Source organism: Hyperolius riggenbachi, chromosome 2 (genome assembly GCF_040937935.1).
Source record: "Hyperolius riggenbachi isolate aHypRig1 chromosome 2, aHypRig1.pri, whole genome shotgun sequence".
Taxonomy (NCBI): Eukaryota; Metazoa; Chordata; class Amphibia; order Anura; family Hyperoliidae; genus Hyperolius; species Hyperolius riggenbachi.
This window is the reverse complement of record NC_090647.1, coordinates 160,181,820-160,198,684: the sequence shown is the minus strand read 5'-3', so window position 1 is coordinate 160,198,684 and position 16,865 is coordinate 160,181,820. Positions and strand designations below refer to the sequence as shown.

General features: G+C 43.7%; 1 protein-coding gene across 3 annotated transcripts in view; it reads right to left on the bottom strand.

Moving 5' to 3' along the window:
• Nucleotides 1-4,167: 4,167 nt before the first annotated feature.
• The window catches only part of TSC22D1 (TSC22 domain family member 1), a 133,868-nt gene continuing 121,170 nt past the window's right edge, over nucleotides 4,168-16,865 (bottom strand). For 2 of the 3 annotated variants that reach the window (XM_068267765.1, XM_068267767.1), the window contains exons 2-3: nucleotides 10,723-10,774; nucleotides 4,168-5,969 (exon numbers count right to left, since the gene is read on the bottom strand). In XM_068267765.1, the coding sequence (XP_068123866.1) occupies nucleotides 5,709-5,969; nucleotides 10,723-10,774 (313 nt within the window). In that variant the 3' untranslated portion in view covers nucleotides 4,168-5,708. Of the gene's footprint in view, nucleotides 5,970-10,722; nucleotides 10,775-11,941; nucleotides 12,158-16,865 lie in introns of those variants that run through there. The other variant, XM_068267766.1, reaches the window with a different exon arrangement.

The window sequence follows — 16,865 nt, the reverse complement described above, 5'->3', positions numbered from 1 at the left end:
CTCCCCCCCACATGCAACCAGACAATATCCCTATTCCCCCTCCCTTAAGTGTGCCTGCTTCTCCTTTCCTCACAAAACTACTGTATATGAAGAGAGTGGCCACAGGGGAAGAAACAGTCACCCCTCTCCCGGGTGCACCCACCTCTCTTCCCCCAAATTCCTAACCGGCTGCAGTGAATGTTACATATACAATACCTATTCCAGCCCCGTGCACCTGCTCCTCTCGTTTAGTCTTCCCCGTGATCCACTGAGTGTGTACCAGTGTCCCTCCGTAGTCTGACGATGTCATGGGACATACATGTCGAGCCTACATGGGGCACTAATGCACGCTGACCAAACTGCAGGGAAGAGGAAATGAAAGGAGCCAGTGCACGGAGCTGGAATAGGTATTGTATATGTAACATTCACTGCGGCTACTCTGCTGCACCTTTACTGCAGCGGGTCAGGTATATAGGGGAAGAGACAGGGGCGGTGCACTCGGAATAGGGATGAAATGTTCCTTCCCATGTGTCCACTCATGTACGCCAATTCCTATCCTGTATGCCCAGGTATAGGTATGAGAAATGTAAGAGTTACTTCGCATATAAGGTGACCCCTACACTTTTCTATTGTGAGTCACACCTAAATTTCCCGGCATGGGAAATTCAGCAGCCAATACCATAATTTAGCGGACAGCTTAAAAGTTAAGTACCAGCTGGGTTAATTGTGTTAATTGTAGATCTTTTGCACCTGGTTCCTGGGATATGTCCAGCCCAGAGACATACATGTACTTGTAGTGCTGCCCATGAATAAACCAGTTGATTTATTCATGGCCTGGGGGGCACACAGCTATTTTTTGGGGGTAACCAGGCTCACCCATTGTACTGGGGATCCTTTAGGACCCTCAAACCATGGGAATCATTTATTAACACATGGTGTATATTATGTCTGATACTGTAGTTTATTCTGGGTTAAATATTGACTTTTTTTCATCCTTTGTGGATCAGATTATTATACTGTACAGCTAGAGTAGCCATCCTGGTTTCTCTATTCCTGCGGTTAGAATGATTTTATTGTTGTGTCCAAACTTGGGTGGACCCCAGCAAGTGAATGAAAACTGATAAAAGAGTGGTGCATCCCTTCAGTTTTTAATGTAGTTTAAACCTTCCCAGTCAATGGAGATCTAAAATCTTTGTAAATAATTGTACCTCAGTTACCTACTACCATTTGCCATTTTGTTTAAAATGAAAAAAACGAGCTGTAGGAAAGTAATAAAGGACATGGGAAAATGTGTCTTCAAAAAGCAAACTTTCCGTTGAATCATTGTGATTGGCCAAATGTGAGGGAGACCAGATCAGAGATCAAACTAATTGGGGGTCTCTGTGCAGTGCTGCCCCAGAAATGGTTGTGTCCACGGGAGACGTGCAAAACAGTTGAACATTTACAGTGCTGCAAGAACAATCCTTTCATGTGCAGCAGCAACATGCAAGGTTTATTCTGCGATTGGTGGTTTTTATTTGGAAACAGTCTCAATGGCACCCTGCTGGAGACAAAGGAGCCATTTTATCAAGTCATGCAAAGAAACTAGAGAAAACCTGGAGCTCCTACCTGAAGCAACCAATCAGGTGTCAAAAGCTGAGTGCAAGAAATCTCGTTGTGTTGCAAGATAGAAGTTAAGTAGCAGGCACAGTGGACTTCTGCGTCAGGGTGGGTTTACCTTCTGGTACTGAGGGATAGGGTACCACCTTTTGCGTGCTCAGAATTATGGAACACATCACAATATTCATAAACGCAAAGAAAGATTTCTGGCACCGCTCCAAGGTCTTCGCTATGTCAGTTTAATTTTCAATCACATATATACAGGATTTCATCATTCCATGCGCAGCGGCCTGCCTGACGACCGTTTCGCTCAACGAGCTTCCTCTGAGGCTCCGTGCCTCAGCGGAAGCTCGTTGAACGAAACGGTCGTCAGGCAGGCCACTGCTGCTCCCACATTGCCCCACAGCAAGGACTTATATAGGGTATGTCACAAATTGCCTTTGTATGATATGGAATGATTAAGTCCTGTATATATGTGATTGGATATTAAACTGACATAGCGAAGACCTTTGAGCGGTGCCAGAAATCTTTTTTCTCTGCATTTATGAATACTGCAAGAAAATCTCACTGGCTGCTTTGGTGACTGTTATTTTATTTTTATCATGTTTGCACATGTCTAACAAAACGACCTCCCAAAGTGAATTCTGAAGATGAGCTGCAGTGTACCCCAGAAGAGGTGTACAGTGTAGAAACATGGTGTAGAAACATAGATAGTGATAAAAACCTTACAGATATTCCAACCCCAAATCACTCTTCACACATTTTCACTGGAGCAGTTCCACTTTACATGTATTGACAACGTTTCTTTATCAAACATTAAAGAAGACCTGACCTGTGGCAAAGCTACCTACGGTAAGTACAGAGGTTTGTTCATGCCAGATCCACATACCTCTGTGCAGTGTTTGTTTCTCTCCTCATTCCCCCATCCCCATTATCACTCCATGAAAAGTTGACAGCTGGCTAAAGTTAAATTTTCCGACAGGAAGAGGCAGGCTTGCTGTGATGTTCCATCCTATCACCCCTCCCATTCCTTCCTCTTAAAGGAAACGTGACACAGTAGAAAAAAAAGTTGACTTTTACTTATCTGGGGCTTCTACTAGCACCCTGTAGACTTTCAGTACCCTAAACATCCTCCAGATTCCCTCCATTGTTCCACTGCCAGCCCAATTAAAGTCTGCGACTGGCTAAGTCACGTACTTCAGTGTATGAGCTATCCAGCCTGCATGTCTCCTCTGACACTACCATGACCAAGAGTGCTCTACACATGCATACATGAACATGATCAAGGAGGCGTGTAGCTGGGACCCAGGTGATGGGTGGGAACATCAACGCAGGCCTGTATATTCAGGTATGAAATTGTGACTTTAGCCTATAAGTCAGATTTAAGTCATCGTAAGATGTAGGGAATCCGGGGAGAACAACAGACAAGACAGAGGTATATAGATCCCGGTAAAAATATACCTCTGTGCACAGCTGAGGTAGCTTTGCCTTGTGTCAGGTGTACTTTTTGCTGTTTAAAGTGAACCCGAGGTGAGAGCGATATGGAGGCTGCCATATTTATTTCCTTTTAAGCAATAACAACTCCCTGGCTGTCCTGATGATCTTTTGCCTCTAATACTTTTAGCTATAGACTCTGAACAAGCATATGCAGAGCAGAGGTTTCTGACATTGTCAGAACGGACAAGATTAGTTGCAGGCTTGTTTCTGGTGTGATTCAGACACTGCTGCAGCCAAAGAGATCAGTAGGGCTGCCAGGCAACTGGTATGGTTTAAAAGGAAATAAATATGGCAGCCTCCATATCACTCACCTCAGGTTTACTTTAAGTCGCACGCTAAAACAGACTGAAGGAATTCCTTTCAAATTAAACAATGCTTCCTTATAGTATAATTCACTACACACATTTCTCACTTTTGTAGTGTTTCCTTTTAGGTAATCTTTACAAAGTTCACTCCACTAAATAGGACAGAATACAGGACCCAAGGTAAAGTCCTGGTCATGGTAGCCTATGCTCTGGAGAAGTAATGAAAAGCTAAAAATAATCAGGAAACTGTAGCCACACCCTGCGCCAGCGAAATGTGGAACGCTGGAAACGTCTGAAAGGAGGCAGACTGCCAAATATAGTAAATAATTTCTGGCTGAAGGATGGAAAAATATCATCAGTAAATAATGAAGATTATAGAGGTATTTTAAATGATGGCTCCTGTAATAGGGCTTTTAAATCTCTTGCCAACATGCCTAAACTCCCAGGATTTGTAAAATCACGCAATAGTTTCCATGTAATCTTCATGTGCCTTCAGGCTGTTTGCATGGGAAACCGTGCACAGATTGGTGTTAGGGGTGGAGCCTGTTGCTATGGGAGTGTTGTGTTTCATAATAAATCTACTAAACGCATCAGCCTGCATAAGGGAATATACCAACATTGCTCCAAGGGAGAATACAGCTTCTGTCTCTACAAAGGAAATGGTTCAAGTAAAACCAAAGAATATGCAGGCAGTGATTATATACCTCACATATAAAGCCAGTAAAACAATTAGCCAAGATCCCATCTGAGGAACTCAGAGTCAGCTGACTCACAAAAAAAAAATCTCTTACCAACAATGTATGCTTTATTGAAAGTTGACAAGTGCAACAGTTAAATACAATGACGTGTTACAACTGTTTAGAGAACATGCACAACATATGCATACTACCTTACAGCTCATATATTCCATTAGGTTAGCAGAAAGTGGTCAGTATCTGGAGTGCTTCAACCAAAAACAAAATAAAGAAAAAAAAAAAAAAAAAAACAAGAAAGAAAAAAAAAAATCTTCAGAGACTTGGATTTTACTTCAAAAAATACTCAGCCAAGGCAAAGTCTGAGAGAATATACAAATGTGGCACGGTCTGCCACATCCTAGTCTGTATTAACAGCCTACGCTCTTCTGGTGTTTGCTGAATAATCAATCCCAGAAGGCACCATGAAAGGTGATAGATCACGCTAAGAGATCTGAATTTCAGCAATTATCAGAATTACGGACTGTCTACTATGTCCTAAACAGTTGTGCAGATGTGCTCTTGGCTAAACCCCTTTAACGCCAGATTAACTTTCCTCTAAAGTTCATCTGTGCCTAAAGTGATAGCAGCTTAAAAAAAATAAAATAAACAAAAAACATTTCATTTCAGCCAACTAAACCACTAAATTTCAATCTGTACAACCTAAGTAGTACTTACAAGTGTTCTATTTTACAGGAGTACTTACACTACATACACAAATATACAAGAGGAAAATAATCTTCATTGAAATAATATTATTCCTAGTTTCCAACAGCATCTTCTCACTACAGATCCTATCATATCAATAGCAGATAGTGTGAATGAAAGGCTCCGCTGACCAAAAAGAGATAACAGGAAATACACTTCAATAGTTTTACCCATTAGAAAGAAAGGTGTGTCTGGTGAAAAGCTCCTCCATGCTGCAGAACACAGAAAGGAAAATAAAGTTTTCTTAAATAAAAAAAAAATCCAGTCCAAATTCTTCCACTACAGTACCACCTTTTCACCTGAACATACTTGCATCATCTACAGCGGTGCATGTTACATCAACAAAATGAAATAAAAATTGAAAAAACAAAAAAAGGGATCACAGCTTGCATACAATGCAGCGCACGGTGTATATACACTCTTCCGCCACAGTCCACCACAGAACGGCTCATTCCCATTGCAGCACACTGAAATAATTATTCCTCAAGTCAAAGTATGTAAAGGAGGTGGAGTGACACAGCTTCTTAATACTGAGTTGGGAGAGAATTGCACCAAAGCTGAGAATGAAAGCGTGAGGCATGTTCCTTCCTCAAATATGATGCGGAGATCAGAGGCACATCCAAGAACGAGAGACTCTCGAGAGTTTTGCAGTCACTGAAATTATTAGGACGCTTCATAGCAATAAAAGAGGGTTACGATGTTGGTCACCTCCTCTGTAAATGTCACAGAGTCTGGGTTTCAAAGACTGTATTAAACATGTGATTCTTTTAAATAATATGACCCGATGCTTATACAAGTTTTCAGTATTGGTTGTCATAGTGGTAAAAGTTGTCGGCTCACCGGGAAAGCCAAAGTGGATCAGGCCCCATTGTGATAAGTCATAAAGCTGCTATGCTGAGGGTCCAGAGCTTTGTGAGGCTAACTGTGCAGGTGCTGTGGTGCCCGTTGCAGGCTGTGAGGAGGAGGAAGGAGGGGAGCCCGTCTGGAGCTGAGCCTGAACTTGGGCAAGCTGCTCAGGGCTTGCCAGTGTCTTCAATAAGCTGTTTTCCTGTTCTAGCTGTGAGTTCTTTTCAATAAGCTCCTTGATTTGCTCCTTCAGCACCTCCACTTCTTCTCGAACTGCATACATCAGGTGGCTTTTGACCAAATCCTGTGTAGAAAGTACACAAAATGTAAACTTCAAGAGAGAAACATGTATAAACCTGTGCAATATTATTGGATCAACCGGTTTTTCTTCCCAAGCAGAAAAGATATAAATATCAGCTGGGCTAAACTATCGCGGAGTAAATAAATGGCTCTTCATATACAGTGGTTTGCAAAAGTATTCGGCCCCCTTGAAGCTTTCCACATTTTGACATATTACTGCCACAAACATGAATCAATTTTATTGGAATTCCACATGAAAGACCAATACAAAGTGGTGTACACGTGAGACGTGGAATGAAAAGCATACATGATTCCAAACTTTTTACAAATCAATAACTGCAAAGTGGGGTGTGCGTAATTATTCAGCTCCCTTTGGTCTGAGTGCAGTCAGTTGCCCATAGACATTGCCTGATGAGTGCTAATGACTAAATAGAGTGCACCTGTATGTAATCTAATGTCAGTACAAATACAGCTGCTCTGTGACAGCCTCAGAGGTTGTCGATAAAGTTAGTGATAAATGTAAAGCAGGCTTAGGCTACAAAAAGATTTCCAAAGCCTTGAACATCCCACGGAGCACTGTTCAAGCGATCATTCAGGAATGGAAGGAGTATGGCACAATTGTAAACCTACCAAGACAAGGCCGTCCACCTACACTCACAGGCCGAACAAGGAGAGCGCTGATCAGAAATGCAGTCAAGAGGCCCATGGTGACTCTGGAGGAGCTGCAGAGATCTTCAGCTCAGGTGGGGGGATCTGTCCATAGGACAACTATTAGTCGTGCACTGCACAAAGTTGGCCTTTCTGGAAGAGTGGCAAGAAGAAAGCCATTGTTAAAAGAAAAGCATAAGAAGTCACATTTGCAGTTTGCCACAAGCCATGTGGGGGACACAGCAAGCATGTGGAAGAAGGTGCTCTGGTCAGATGAGACCAAAATGGAACTTTTTGGCCAAGATGCAAAACGCTATGTGTGGCGGAAAACTAACACTGCACATCACTCTGAACACACCATCCCCACCGTCAAATATGGTGGTGGCAGCATCATGCTCTGGGGGCGCTTTTCTTCAGCAGGGACGCTGGTCAGAGTTGATGGGTAGATGGATGGAGCCAAATACAGGACAATCTTGGAAGAAAACCTCTTGGAGTCTGCAAAAGACTTGAGACTGGGGCGGAGGTTCACCTTCCAGCAAGACCACGACCCTAAACAAAGCCAGGGCAACAATGGAATGGTTTAAAACTAAACATATCCATGTGTTATAGTGGCCCAGTCAAAGTCCAGATCTAAATCCAATCGAGAATCTGTGGCAAGATCTGAAAACTGCTGTTCACAAACACTGTCCATCTAATCTGACTGAGCCGGAGCTGTTTTGCAAAGAAGAATGGGCAAGGATTTCAGTCTCTAGATGTGCAAAGCTGGTAGAGAAATACCCTAACAGACTGGCAGCTGTATTTGCAGCAAAAGGTGGTTCTACAAAGTATTGACTCAGGGGGCTGAATAATTACGCACACCCCACTTTGCAGTTAATGATTTGTAAAAAATGTTTGGAATCATGTAGGATTTTCGTTCCACTTCTCACGTGTACACCACTTTGTATTGGTCTTTCACGTGGAATTCCAATAAAATTGATTCATGTTTGTGGCAGTAATGTGACAAAATGTGGAAAACTTCAAGGGGGCTGAATACTTTTGCAAACCACTGTAGATCTAATTATTACGAATACTTAATTTGCAACCATTTTGACAGTAAAATAACCCCCCCCCCAATCCCACATATTTAATGTCTCCCTATATGGCATAGATTAATGTGCATAATACATGCGAAAACAATACGTACAGTTACAAATGGCAAAGGACAAGCAAGCAAAATAGAGTATGTTTTGAATCGAATGTGAATTTGTTAAAAATGAAAGCCTTCTCAATGGATGTTCTTTTGATCCACTATGGATTAGATAGTCTGTTCTTTATCAGCTGAGTGCAGTGAACAGTAGTGAATGATGAACAGCTGCACAGCGCTGAGCAATGCAATTGATATTAGATCAGACTCCTGCTGAAATCTGGTCAAATATGGAGTAGTGGCATACTGCAACGAAACCATTGATCCCAGGTAAAGATCTATCGGTTTACCTGATGTGATATAGTATGCCCATCTTAATTCATTCAGTAGTAAGGGAATATTACAGTAAATTCATTGCATAAATGCGCCTAAGGCCAGCAGAACTCCATACATGCCATCTACGGTGTGGCTCTAAGCACAAGTAATCCATCTCCAAAACAGATGGTCAATGAGATGCAGAGAATTATGGCTTGCATAGAAATGTAATGAGAACTGTATGCACCTTGGCACTGAACCAATTACACTGTCTATTCTGATTGACCCACACTAGGAATTTTGGTAAGTGTCCATAGTTGTCACTAACGATGCCTCAGGGGAGCTTACTGTCTAATATCCCTATCACAGTCAGTGTCTTGTGTCTCCTGACATACTTCAAGGCCAACTTGGGGGTGAACCCTATTAAACTCAGCAAACCTGCATATTAATGTAACACAAAAATTAACACTGGCAGAAAAGTAGGACATTAAATGTATGAACCTAAGGCATTAGGAGGATTATTTCCACAAATAAAATCAGGGCTGCGGAGTCAGTACAAAAATCATCCAACTCAGACTCCTCAGTTTATGAAACCACCGACTCCAGGTACCCAAAATTGCTCAGACTCCTCAGTCTAATTTTTACAAGGGTTATGGATTTGGTTCAAAAATCATCCGACCCCAACTCCTCAGTTTATTGAAACCACCGACTCTAGGTACCCAAAATTGTTCCGATTCAGACTCCACAGCCTTGAATAAAATCATTGCTCAAATTCAGTTTAGCTAAAGATCCGTATTTTCCTAAAAAAACAATAAAAAAAAAACAATACCAATAACAGAATTTCTACACAACCATAGTTGTATAAGATCAACCTTCCTGCACTCAAAGGCGTGGTTTACATAGATGTTCTTCCACTATGTAAACACCAGGGTTATATGGTCCAAAATGGTGAACTTTCGGTTTATGCCTTTGCTCCAGTATTCATGAAAGGTGTGTCAGTGTGCCACGTTTTAGTGCTGCTAAGTAAATACAGTATGCAGAATATGGGAAACATTCAATGAGAGAGGAAAAGAAATCCTCTCCAAATGTGATATTCAAATACAGCTGAACGCCTAGTTTAACACTATATCCAAACGATAAATGCTTCGAAATCACCTAGAAATTTTTTTTAAGCTGTCTGTACAGTATAAATGAGGACAAGTAATTTATGTGGCAACAGCTGCATTCCCATAGTAAATTACCTGTATAGATTCAATTCATTTTGGACATTTTGATGAATTACATTAATTTACAGTAAAAAATATAAATTTGCCTTTTACAACAGAAGGTATTTACAATTATTCAGCTTCACATGAGCAAGTACTCCCATGATGCAACACCTGTTCAGTGAGTGAATATGCAAATCATTCATGTGAAAAGCCAAACACAGTTAAACAGTTTACACTACATCTATAGCCTATTTTATAGCATTACAGAGGCCTGTTCATCTAACTTTCAGAACCCGACCCTGATGAGGGTCAGTTCACACTAGGGCCTCTTTCAGACAGCAGTGGACCAACATGTAGGATTGACCAATGCTGTCTTATGGGTCCTTTCACAGAGTCCATTTGTGTCATATTTGGGTTCAGAATACTCTGGAGGTGTCTCACTTTGCAGAGGGGACATAAGAGAATAAAGTACAGATTCACCAAGCAGAACTGACACAGCATGGAAAACATTTTTTCTTACAGAAAGTTGGATAATTGCAAATAAATTATGCTTTAAGGGAGAATATATTATAATTATAATATATATACATATATATATATATATATATATATATATATATATATATATATATATATATATATATATATGGTATAGGTTTTTGTTTAGTATAGAAATACTTAGTTTCATATACATCCCCTACAAAATCAGCGTGGTTCTGATTCACCAGTGCTTTATGGGTACAATTAATTTTATTAGGCAGTATATCCTCCTCACTGCCATGTTGGGTTGAGCCTTCCCTCACTAAGATCACATCAATTCCTTCCTATCCATGTAGTAGAACCTAAAGACTGCAAGGATTGATACACAAAGGCAAAAGTGTAGCAGCATTCCTTATTTACATACACACATATAAACACATTTCCTGACAAAATAAAAAAAATAATATGTATGCCTGCAGTGAGGCCAGAGGCTATTAGGCCCGCCTATGTGCAGTGATTGTGTGCACAGCTCCCTTGCTTCCTCTGCAGCAGCATGAGGACAATAGCGCCGACAGGCCAGCCAACCCGGCGTACACCGGCTACAGCTAGTCTGAGCAGAGCAGGTTGCCGCATAGTGTTTTCCTCTAAGATCGTGACGTCATGAGAACGCATCAGCGCCCTCCCGCCTTGGCTGCGATCTAGCCAATCACGCGGCGAGATATTTATAGCCGGGAGTTAAAGGTTCTCCTCCTGCCTAGTAACAGCGAGCAGGGAATCGCGTGAGAGGAGCAGCAGAGCTCCAGGCAGCGCTCCAATAACAAAGAGGAAATGAGCAGCCAGCAGCGGCGGCGGCGTGTGTATGAGATGCATGGAGATGTCGGGCCGTGTGTGTATACGTGTGCCAGGTGCACGGGGGTGGCGGGGGCAGCGCTCCCATCTGCATATACACACATCACATCGGGAAGCGTGTGCACCATACATACCATGGCTTGCTCGATCTTGTTGTCGATGGCGACCACGCTGGCACCAGAAGAGCTGAAAGGCAAAACGTCACATATTAGACAACGGCTATTCACAGACAGCAGAATCCCAATATAAATCTATCTCATTCTCTAGTACATCTAGGAGTAAATCTCTTTCTAATAAAAAGCAATACTAGAGCTTAGATCTCGTAGAACACCAGAAATCACGATTTCTATTGAAAAGCAATACTAAAGTATATTGCTACCGCTCATGTGCAGCAATACGAGTACATCAATAGAGAAAACGTAGTATAGAGAAATATCTCCAGACAGTGTCGCCCAAGCACTACCCCCCCCCCCCCCCCCCCCCCCCCCCCACGAGATGCTCTGGAGCTTAGCAGTCACGGTGGGATCTAGAGGTCCCCGTATACTACAGCCAGACTATCGGTCTTTATTCACCTGCACTCATTCACCAACAATGGGACTTGTCACAAACCTTACAATGACCGTGCTTAGCATCCACAGGACAACCAGTCAAATAAGCGAGATCCCATATTCACACGTATGCAGACAACACCATACGCAATTGTGCCACACTATACAAAACTCAGGTCTTTGACATAAGGTGGTAGAAGAGAACTGATAGTCAGGGTCAGACACCAGAGAAGCGTGGCAGGGTCATGGGAAGCCTGGTGCAGCCACTGCCAAGACAGGAGAAGCCTGATGCAGCCAGTGCCACATACTGGGACAGGAGAAGCCTGGTGCAGTCAATGATTATGCCATATCCTAGGAGAGGAGAAGCCTGGTGCAGTCAATGATTATGCCATATCCTAGGAGAGGAGAAGCCTGGTGCAGCCAGTGCAATATACTATGAGAGGAGAAGCCTGGTGCAGTCAATGATTATGCCATATACTAGGACAGGGCAGGAGAAAACTAGTGCAGCCAGTGCCATATACTAGGACAAGACAAGTCTAGTGCAGCCAGTGCCATATACTAGGTCAGGATAAGAGAAGTCTGTTGCAGCCAATGCCATATAGTACGACATGGCATCATATACAAGAATAGGAGAAGCCTAATGCAGCCAGTGCCATATACCGTACTACAAGAGAAGCCTGGTTTAGCAATTGCTATAGGAGACTAGGAGCTATAGGAGACAAGAGAACAGTCATTGTACATGGTGCAGTCAGTGCCAGTACAGTACATAGTGCAGCCAGTGCCATGTATCGGGAGAGAGGGATACCTGCTGTCTAGTGTGACGGCGGCGGTGTCCGTGCCCAGCAGGGAGGAGAGGAAGGAGATGGAGAAGTTCCTTAGCTGGTACACCCCTAGATCCATAGCGACCGCCGCTCTACATCGCTCACACAAGACGACCAGCGGACGTGAAGCCGCTCTGATGCTGATGATGCTGCTGCAGCTGCGGGAAGAAATGTCCCAGCTCAGCGCTTCCCAGGCTCTGCTCATAGCCGGCCTTATTACATAATATATGCACAGGGCGCCGATTGGCTCAGCAGACGCTCGGAAACGCCCATTTCCTAGTCACCCTTTCAGGACTAGGAGAGGGCTGCACTATAGGAAGATGGAGATGAGAAGGCAATATATAGTGATGAGATTTCATCATCTGCTACAGAACGCCCGTTGCCACTGGAATACCCAGCACAGCAGATTTCCCACATTCCTCAGAACAGGAACACACGGAATACATGACAATAGTACTATTGCATCATCAGGCTATACGTGATATTCCTCTTCACATGGCATGGGCATCTCTTACTGGCTGGATGGCTCTTACAAAGCTGTACACCTGTCAGGACAGTGGCCATCATTACAAGAGGACTGCACGCTCACAGCAGAGGGCTCGCTACATTTGGATGCGATCCACGGGACATGCAACCTGGAACAGAACGTACATCACTCCAGCGCCCTCTGGTGGATAGACATTCAATCCAAGCCATATAAAGAGGGATAGAACTGACAATAGTCACACAGCATATTTTTAATATTTTGCTCACATACTGCATTCAGTCATCTATAGATCTGATAGCAACTGTTTTTGTCTGATGTGCTATTCAAGTACCAGCTCGGTTCCTCAAACTATAGGCGAGTGTGAGTGCTGAAAGCAAACGCTATGTCCGATGGTGATCTCTGACTTAACTTTGAGCCAAGTCAGGGGCGTAGCAATAGGGGTTGCAGAGGTAGCGACCGCATCGGGGCCCTTGGGCCAGAGGGGCCCCATGGGACCCTTCCTAAACCAAAGTATAAGCTGTTTATTGGTCCTGTGTTGGTAATGATCACTTCTATAGATGCTTTGAATGGTAGTAATCATTAACAAGCTGTTCCCCATTCCCTTCTGGCACCTCTGACACTGTAGATGACCTTGGCAGGTTTTGTTGCGCCGTATCAATTGCTACGTATAGAGTTCTTGGGGGGCCCCAATGTAAAACTCGCACCCGGGCCCCGAGATTCATAGCTACGCCACTGAGCCAAGTACTATCATTGTCATTTTGCCCAACTGTCTGCCTGCAGCCATCTAACACGTATATTCATGGGGGGGGGGGGTCACCCATAAAGCCTATAATATATATCTAACTATATTTTTTTTTATTTTGCTTCACTAGCTATATCTAACCCTATTCTCACATTGAACCCATCCTCTACCAATGCCTAACCTTAACAACCGCCCCCCCCCCCCCAATTTCCCTCTCCCCAGCACGGATCTTGACTACCCACCCCATAGCAAACAACCACTCCTCAATCCCACAGCTAACCTTAACTGTCCCCTCCATGCCGATCCACTGAAATATCTGGAAGTGAACAGTAATTTTTGGGCTTCCAACGTTTCCCCATAAATTGAAAGCAAAAAAGAAATGTGCACATAGATTGGGCTGCCTCCACCGCTACAGCTCCCGGTATTTCGGCCAGTCGGCACAGGATTACTGGGAGCTGTAGCAGAGGATCCAGGAGACTGAAGAGGACGACGAGGGACCAATCAGCCTGAAGGGGGTTTGGAGGAAGCCCCAGGTATGTAAACATTTATTCTTTACTTTCATCTCAGGTTTCCTTTAAACCTGATACTTGAATGGGCGCCTATGGCGGTGCTAATCTTCTGATCTTCTAATCTAACAGGCGCCCACATTTCCCAGATCTCGTGCAACAGTCTATGCACATTCTGCTAAGCAAAGTGTCATATAATGTCCTGTGGGTGGGGGTAGACTGTTACACACAAACGCAACCTGTGCACTGTGAATGTCGTACAGACTTAGTATTGCAGTGCGTTAGTCTGCGTTGAAACATTTTCTAACGTGCGACGTTTGTGAAAGAGCCCGGAGAGATGTCAGGTGGAACAGTGCACTTGCCTGATTATTTCCCACTCCGACCAACAGTATGACTTCTAACAGGCAGAGTAAGGAGGGGAACAATGCACTTGGCACAATGATCCCCCCCCCCCCCCACTCTGGTCAACAGAACATCTTCTGATGGGCAGAGTAAGGAGAGAAACAAGAAACAATGCACTTGCACAATGATTCCCCCCACACCCACTCCATTCAGCGGGGAGGGAAGGGACGCGGGTGGGCACCAAAGCTATAGAGGAGGCGGGGGAGCGGCGAAGATTGATAGGCAATTGTAAACAGTCGGCTGGTGACATGCTGCGAGTCGACAGCTCGGCTGTGATTTCTGGGGGGCAGAGCAGGGGGGGGGGGGGGGGGCGGGAGGGACGATATATAGCAACAGAGGCTGGTGATTATGTGCACAGCCAGCCTCTGTCTGCTATTAGGAATCTTAGAACCCACCTCGGGTTCTCTTTAACAGCACAGCTTCTGACCAGGCACGAGCTCACGAGTACTTACGAGTGTCTAAGCACTCAAATTCGTGATTTACAGTAAATGAGGCTTAATTGCCTCAGGTGTGCGGCAGGGAAATGAGGGGTTATTTACCCATAAGTGTGTGGTATATCGTTTGCTCCAAACAGCTTGCAAGCATCCTACTAGACGCGTTGCAAGCCTCACCACCGCACACGTCCATAGTGAGGCTTGCAACGCGTCCAATAGGATGCGTGCAAGCTATTTGGAGCGCACGATATACCACGGACTTATGGGTAAATTAACCCCTCATTTCCCCGACGCACACCTGAGGCAATTAAAGAGACTAACAACATTTTCAGCCTTATTTCTTCTATCCTATAAGTTCCTATACCTGTTTTAATGTGTTCCGTCTTACTGCAGCCTTTCCTAGTTGCACAGTGGCTGTATTATCTCTGATATATAATCTAATCTTTCCTCTGACGGCTTTGTCGGGCTCAGGCACTCAGGCAGGAATCTGCTGCTCTGCTCGTTATAGGCAGAAGCTATAGACACCCTCTCCACACCCCCTGCAGGCGCTGTATGAGTCACAGACTGAGCTCCTCTCAGCCTATCACATGCCATGTCTTGTTTGTAAACACTGCCTAAAACTGGCAATTACAAGCCAGAATTGCAGTAGGGAGTGTCAGATACAGCACAGAGGGGCCCAGGAGAACATTATAGAATGGTATGCTTTTTAATGTAAGAATTTTAGAGTACAGATTCTCTTTAAGCCTCATTTAAATCACAAATTTGAGTGCTTAGACACTCATAAGTACTTGTGAGTCCATCACTGCTTCTGATGGGCAGAGTAAGGAGGGGAACAATACACTTGCACAATGATCCCCCCACTCTGGACAACAGCCCAGCTTCTGATTAGCAGAGTAATGAGGGGAACAATGAACACACACACACACACACACACACACACACACACACACACACACACACACACACACACACACACACACACACACACACACACACACACACACACACACACACACACACACACACACACACACACACACACACACACACACACACACGACAACAGCACAGCTTCTGATTGGCAGAGTAATGAGGGGAACAATGAACTTGCATAATGATCCCCCCCACACACACACACTCTGGACAACAGCACAGCTTCTGATTGGCAGAGTAATGAGGGGAACAATGCACTTGCACAATGATCCCCCCACTCTGGACAACAGCACAACGTCTGATGGGCGATGTAAGGAAGGGAAAATGCACTTGCACAATGGTCCCCACCACTCTGGACAACAGCACAGCTTCTGATGGGCAGAGTAAGGAGGGGAACAATGCACTATCCTGAAAATGATCCTGTACTCTTCCAGCAACATACCAGAGTGGCTGTAAACATGCTAGATTCTCAACAGAGACTGCATCTGCTGACTTTAGTCTAGCATGTATGTAAAGCTTAACCACTTCCCAACTGAGGGGTTTTACCCCCTGACCACCAGAGCAATTTTCACCTTTCAGCGCTCCTTCCATTCATTTGTCTATAATTTTATCATTACTTATCGCAATGCAATGAACTATATCTTGTTTTTTTCGCCACCAATTAGGCTTTCTTTAGGTGGGACATTATGCCAAGAATAATTTTATTCTAAATGTGTTTTAATGGGAAAATAGGAAAAAATGTGGGGAAAATTTTTTTTTATTATTTTTCAGTTTTCGGCCTTTATAGTTTTTAAATAATGCATGCTACTGTAATTAAAACCCATTAAATGTATATGCCTATTTATCCCGGTTATAAAACCGTTTAAATTATGTCCCTATCACAATGTTTGGCGCCAATATTTTAGTTGGAAATAAAGGTGCATTTTTTTCAGTTTTGCGTCCATCCCTAATTACAAGCCCATAGTTTATAAAGTAACAGTGTTATACCCTCTTGACATAAATATTTAAAAAGTTCAGTCCCGAAGGTAAATATTTCTGTATTTTTTTTTAAATTGTAAATTGTAAAAAATTGGGGAGTGTGGGAGGTAAGGAGTTAATTTTTTGTGTAAAACAAGTTTGTGTGTAAAAAATGGTTAGGGTGTAGTTTTACTATTTGGCCACAAGATGGCAACATTACCAATTTGTTTCATGTGACCTGCAAGCGTCCTTCCGGACGCTTGCAGGAAGTAGAAAGAGGCTGGGACTTTGTTATTTTTTCACAATGATCGCGCTGCTCAGCCGAGCGGCAGCAGATCATTGCGGGGCTTAGATCAACGAACGGGAATGGATTTTCCCGTTCGTTGATCTCTGGGCGAGCGGGCGGCGGCGTGTTTACTAGCGGCGGGCGGCGTGTTTACGAGCGGG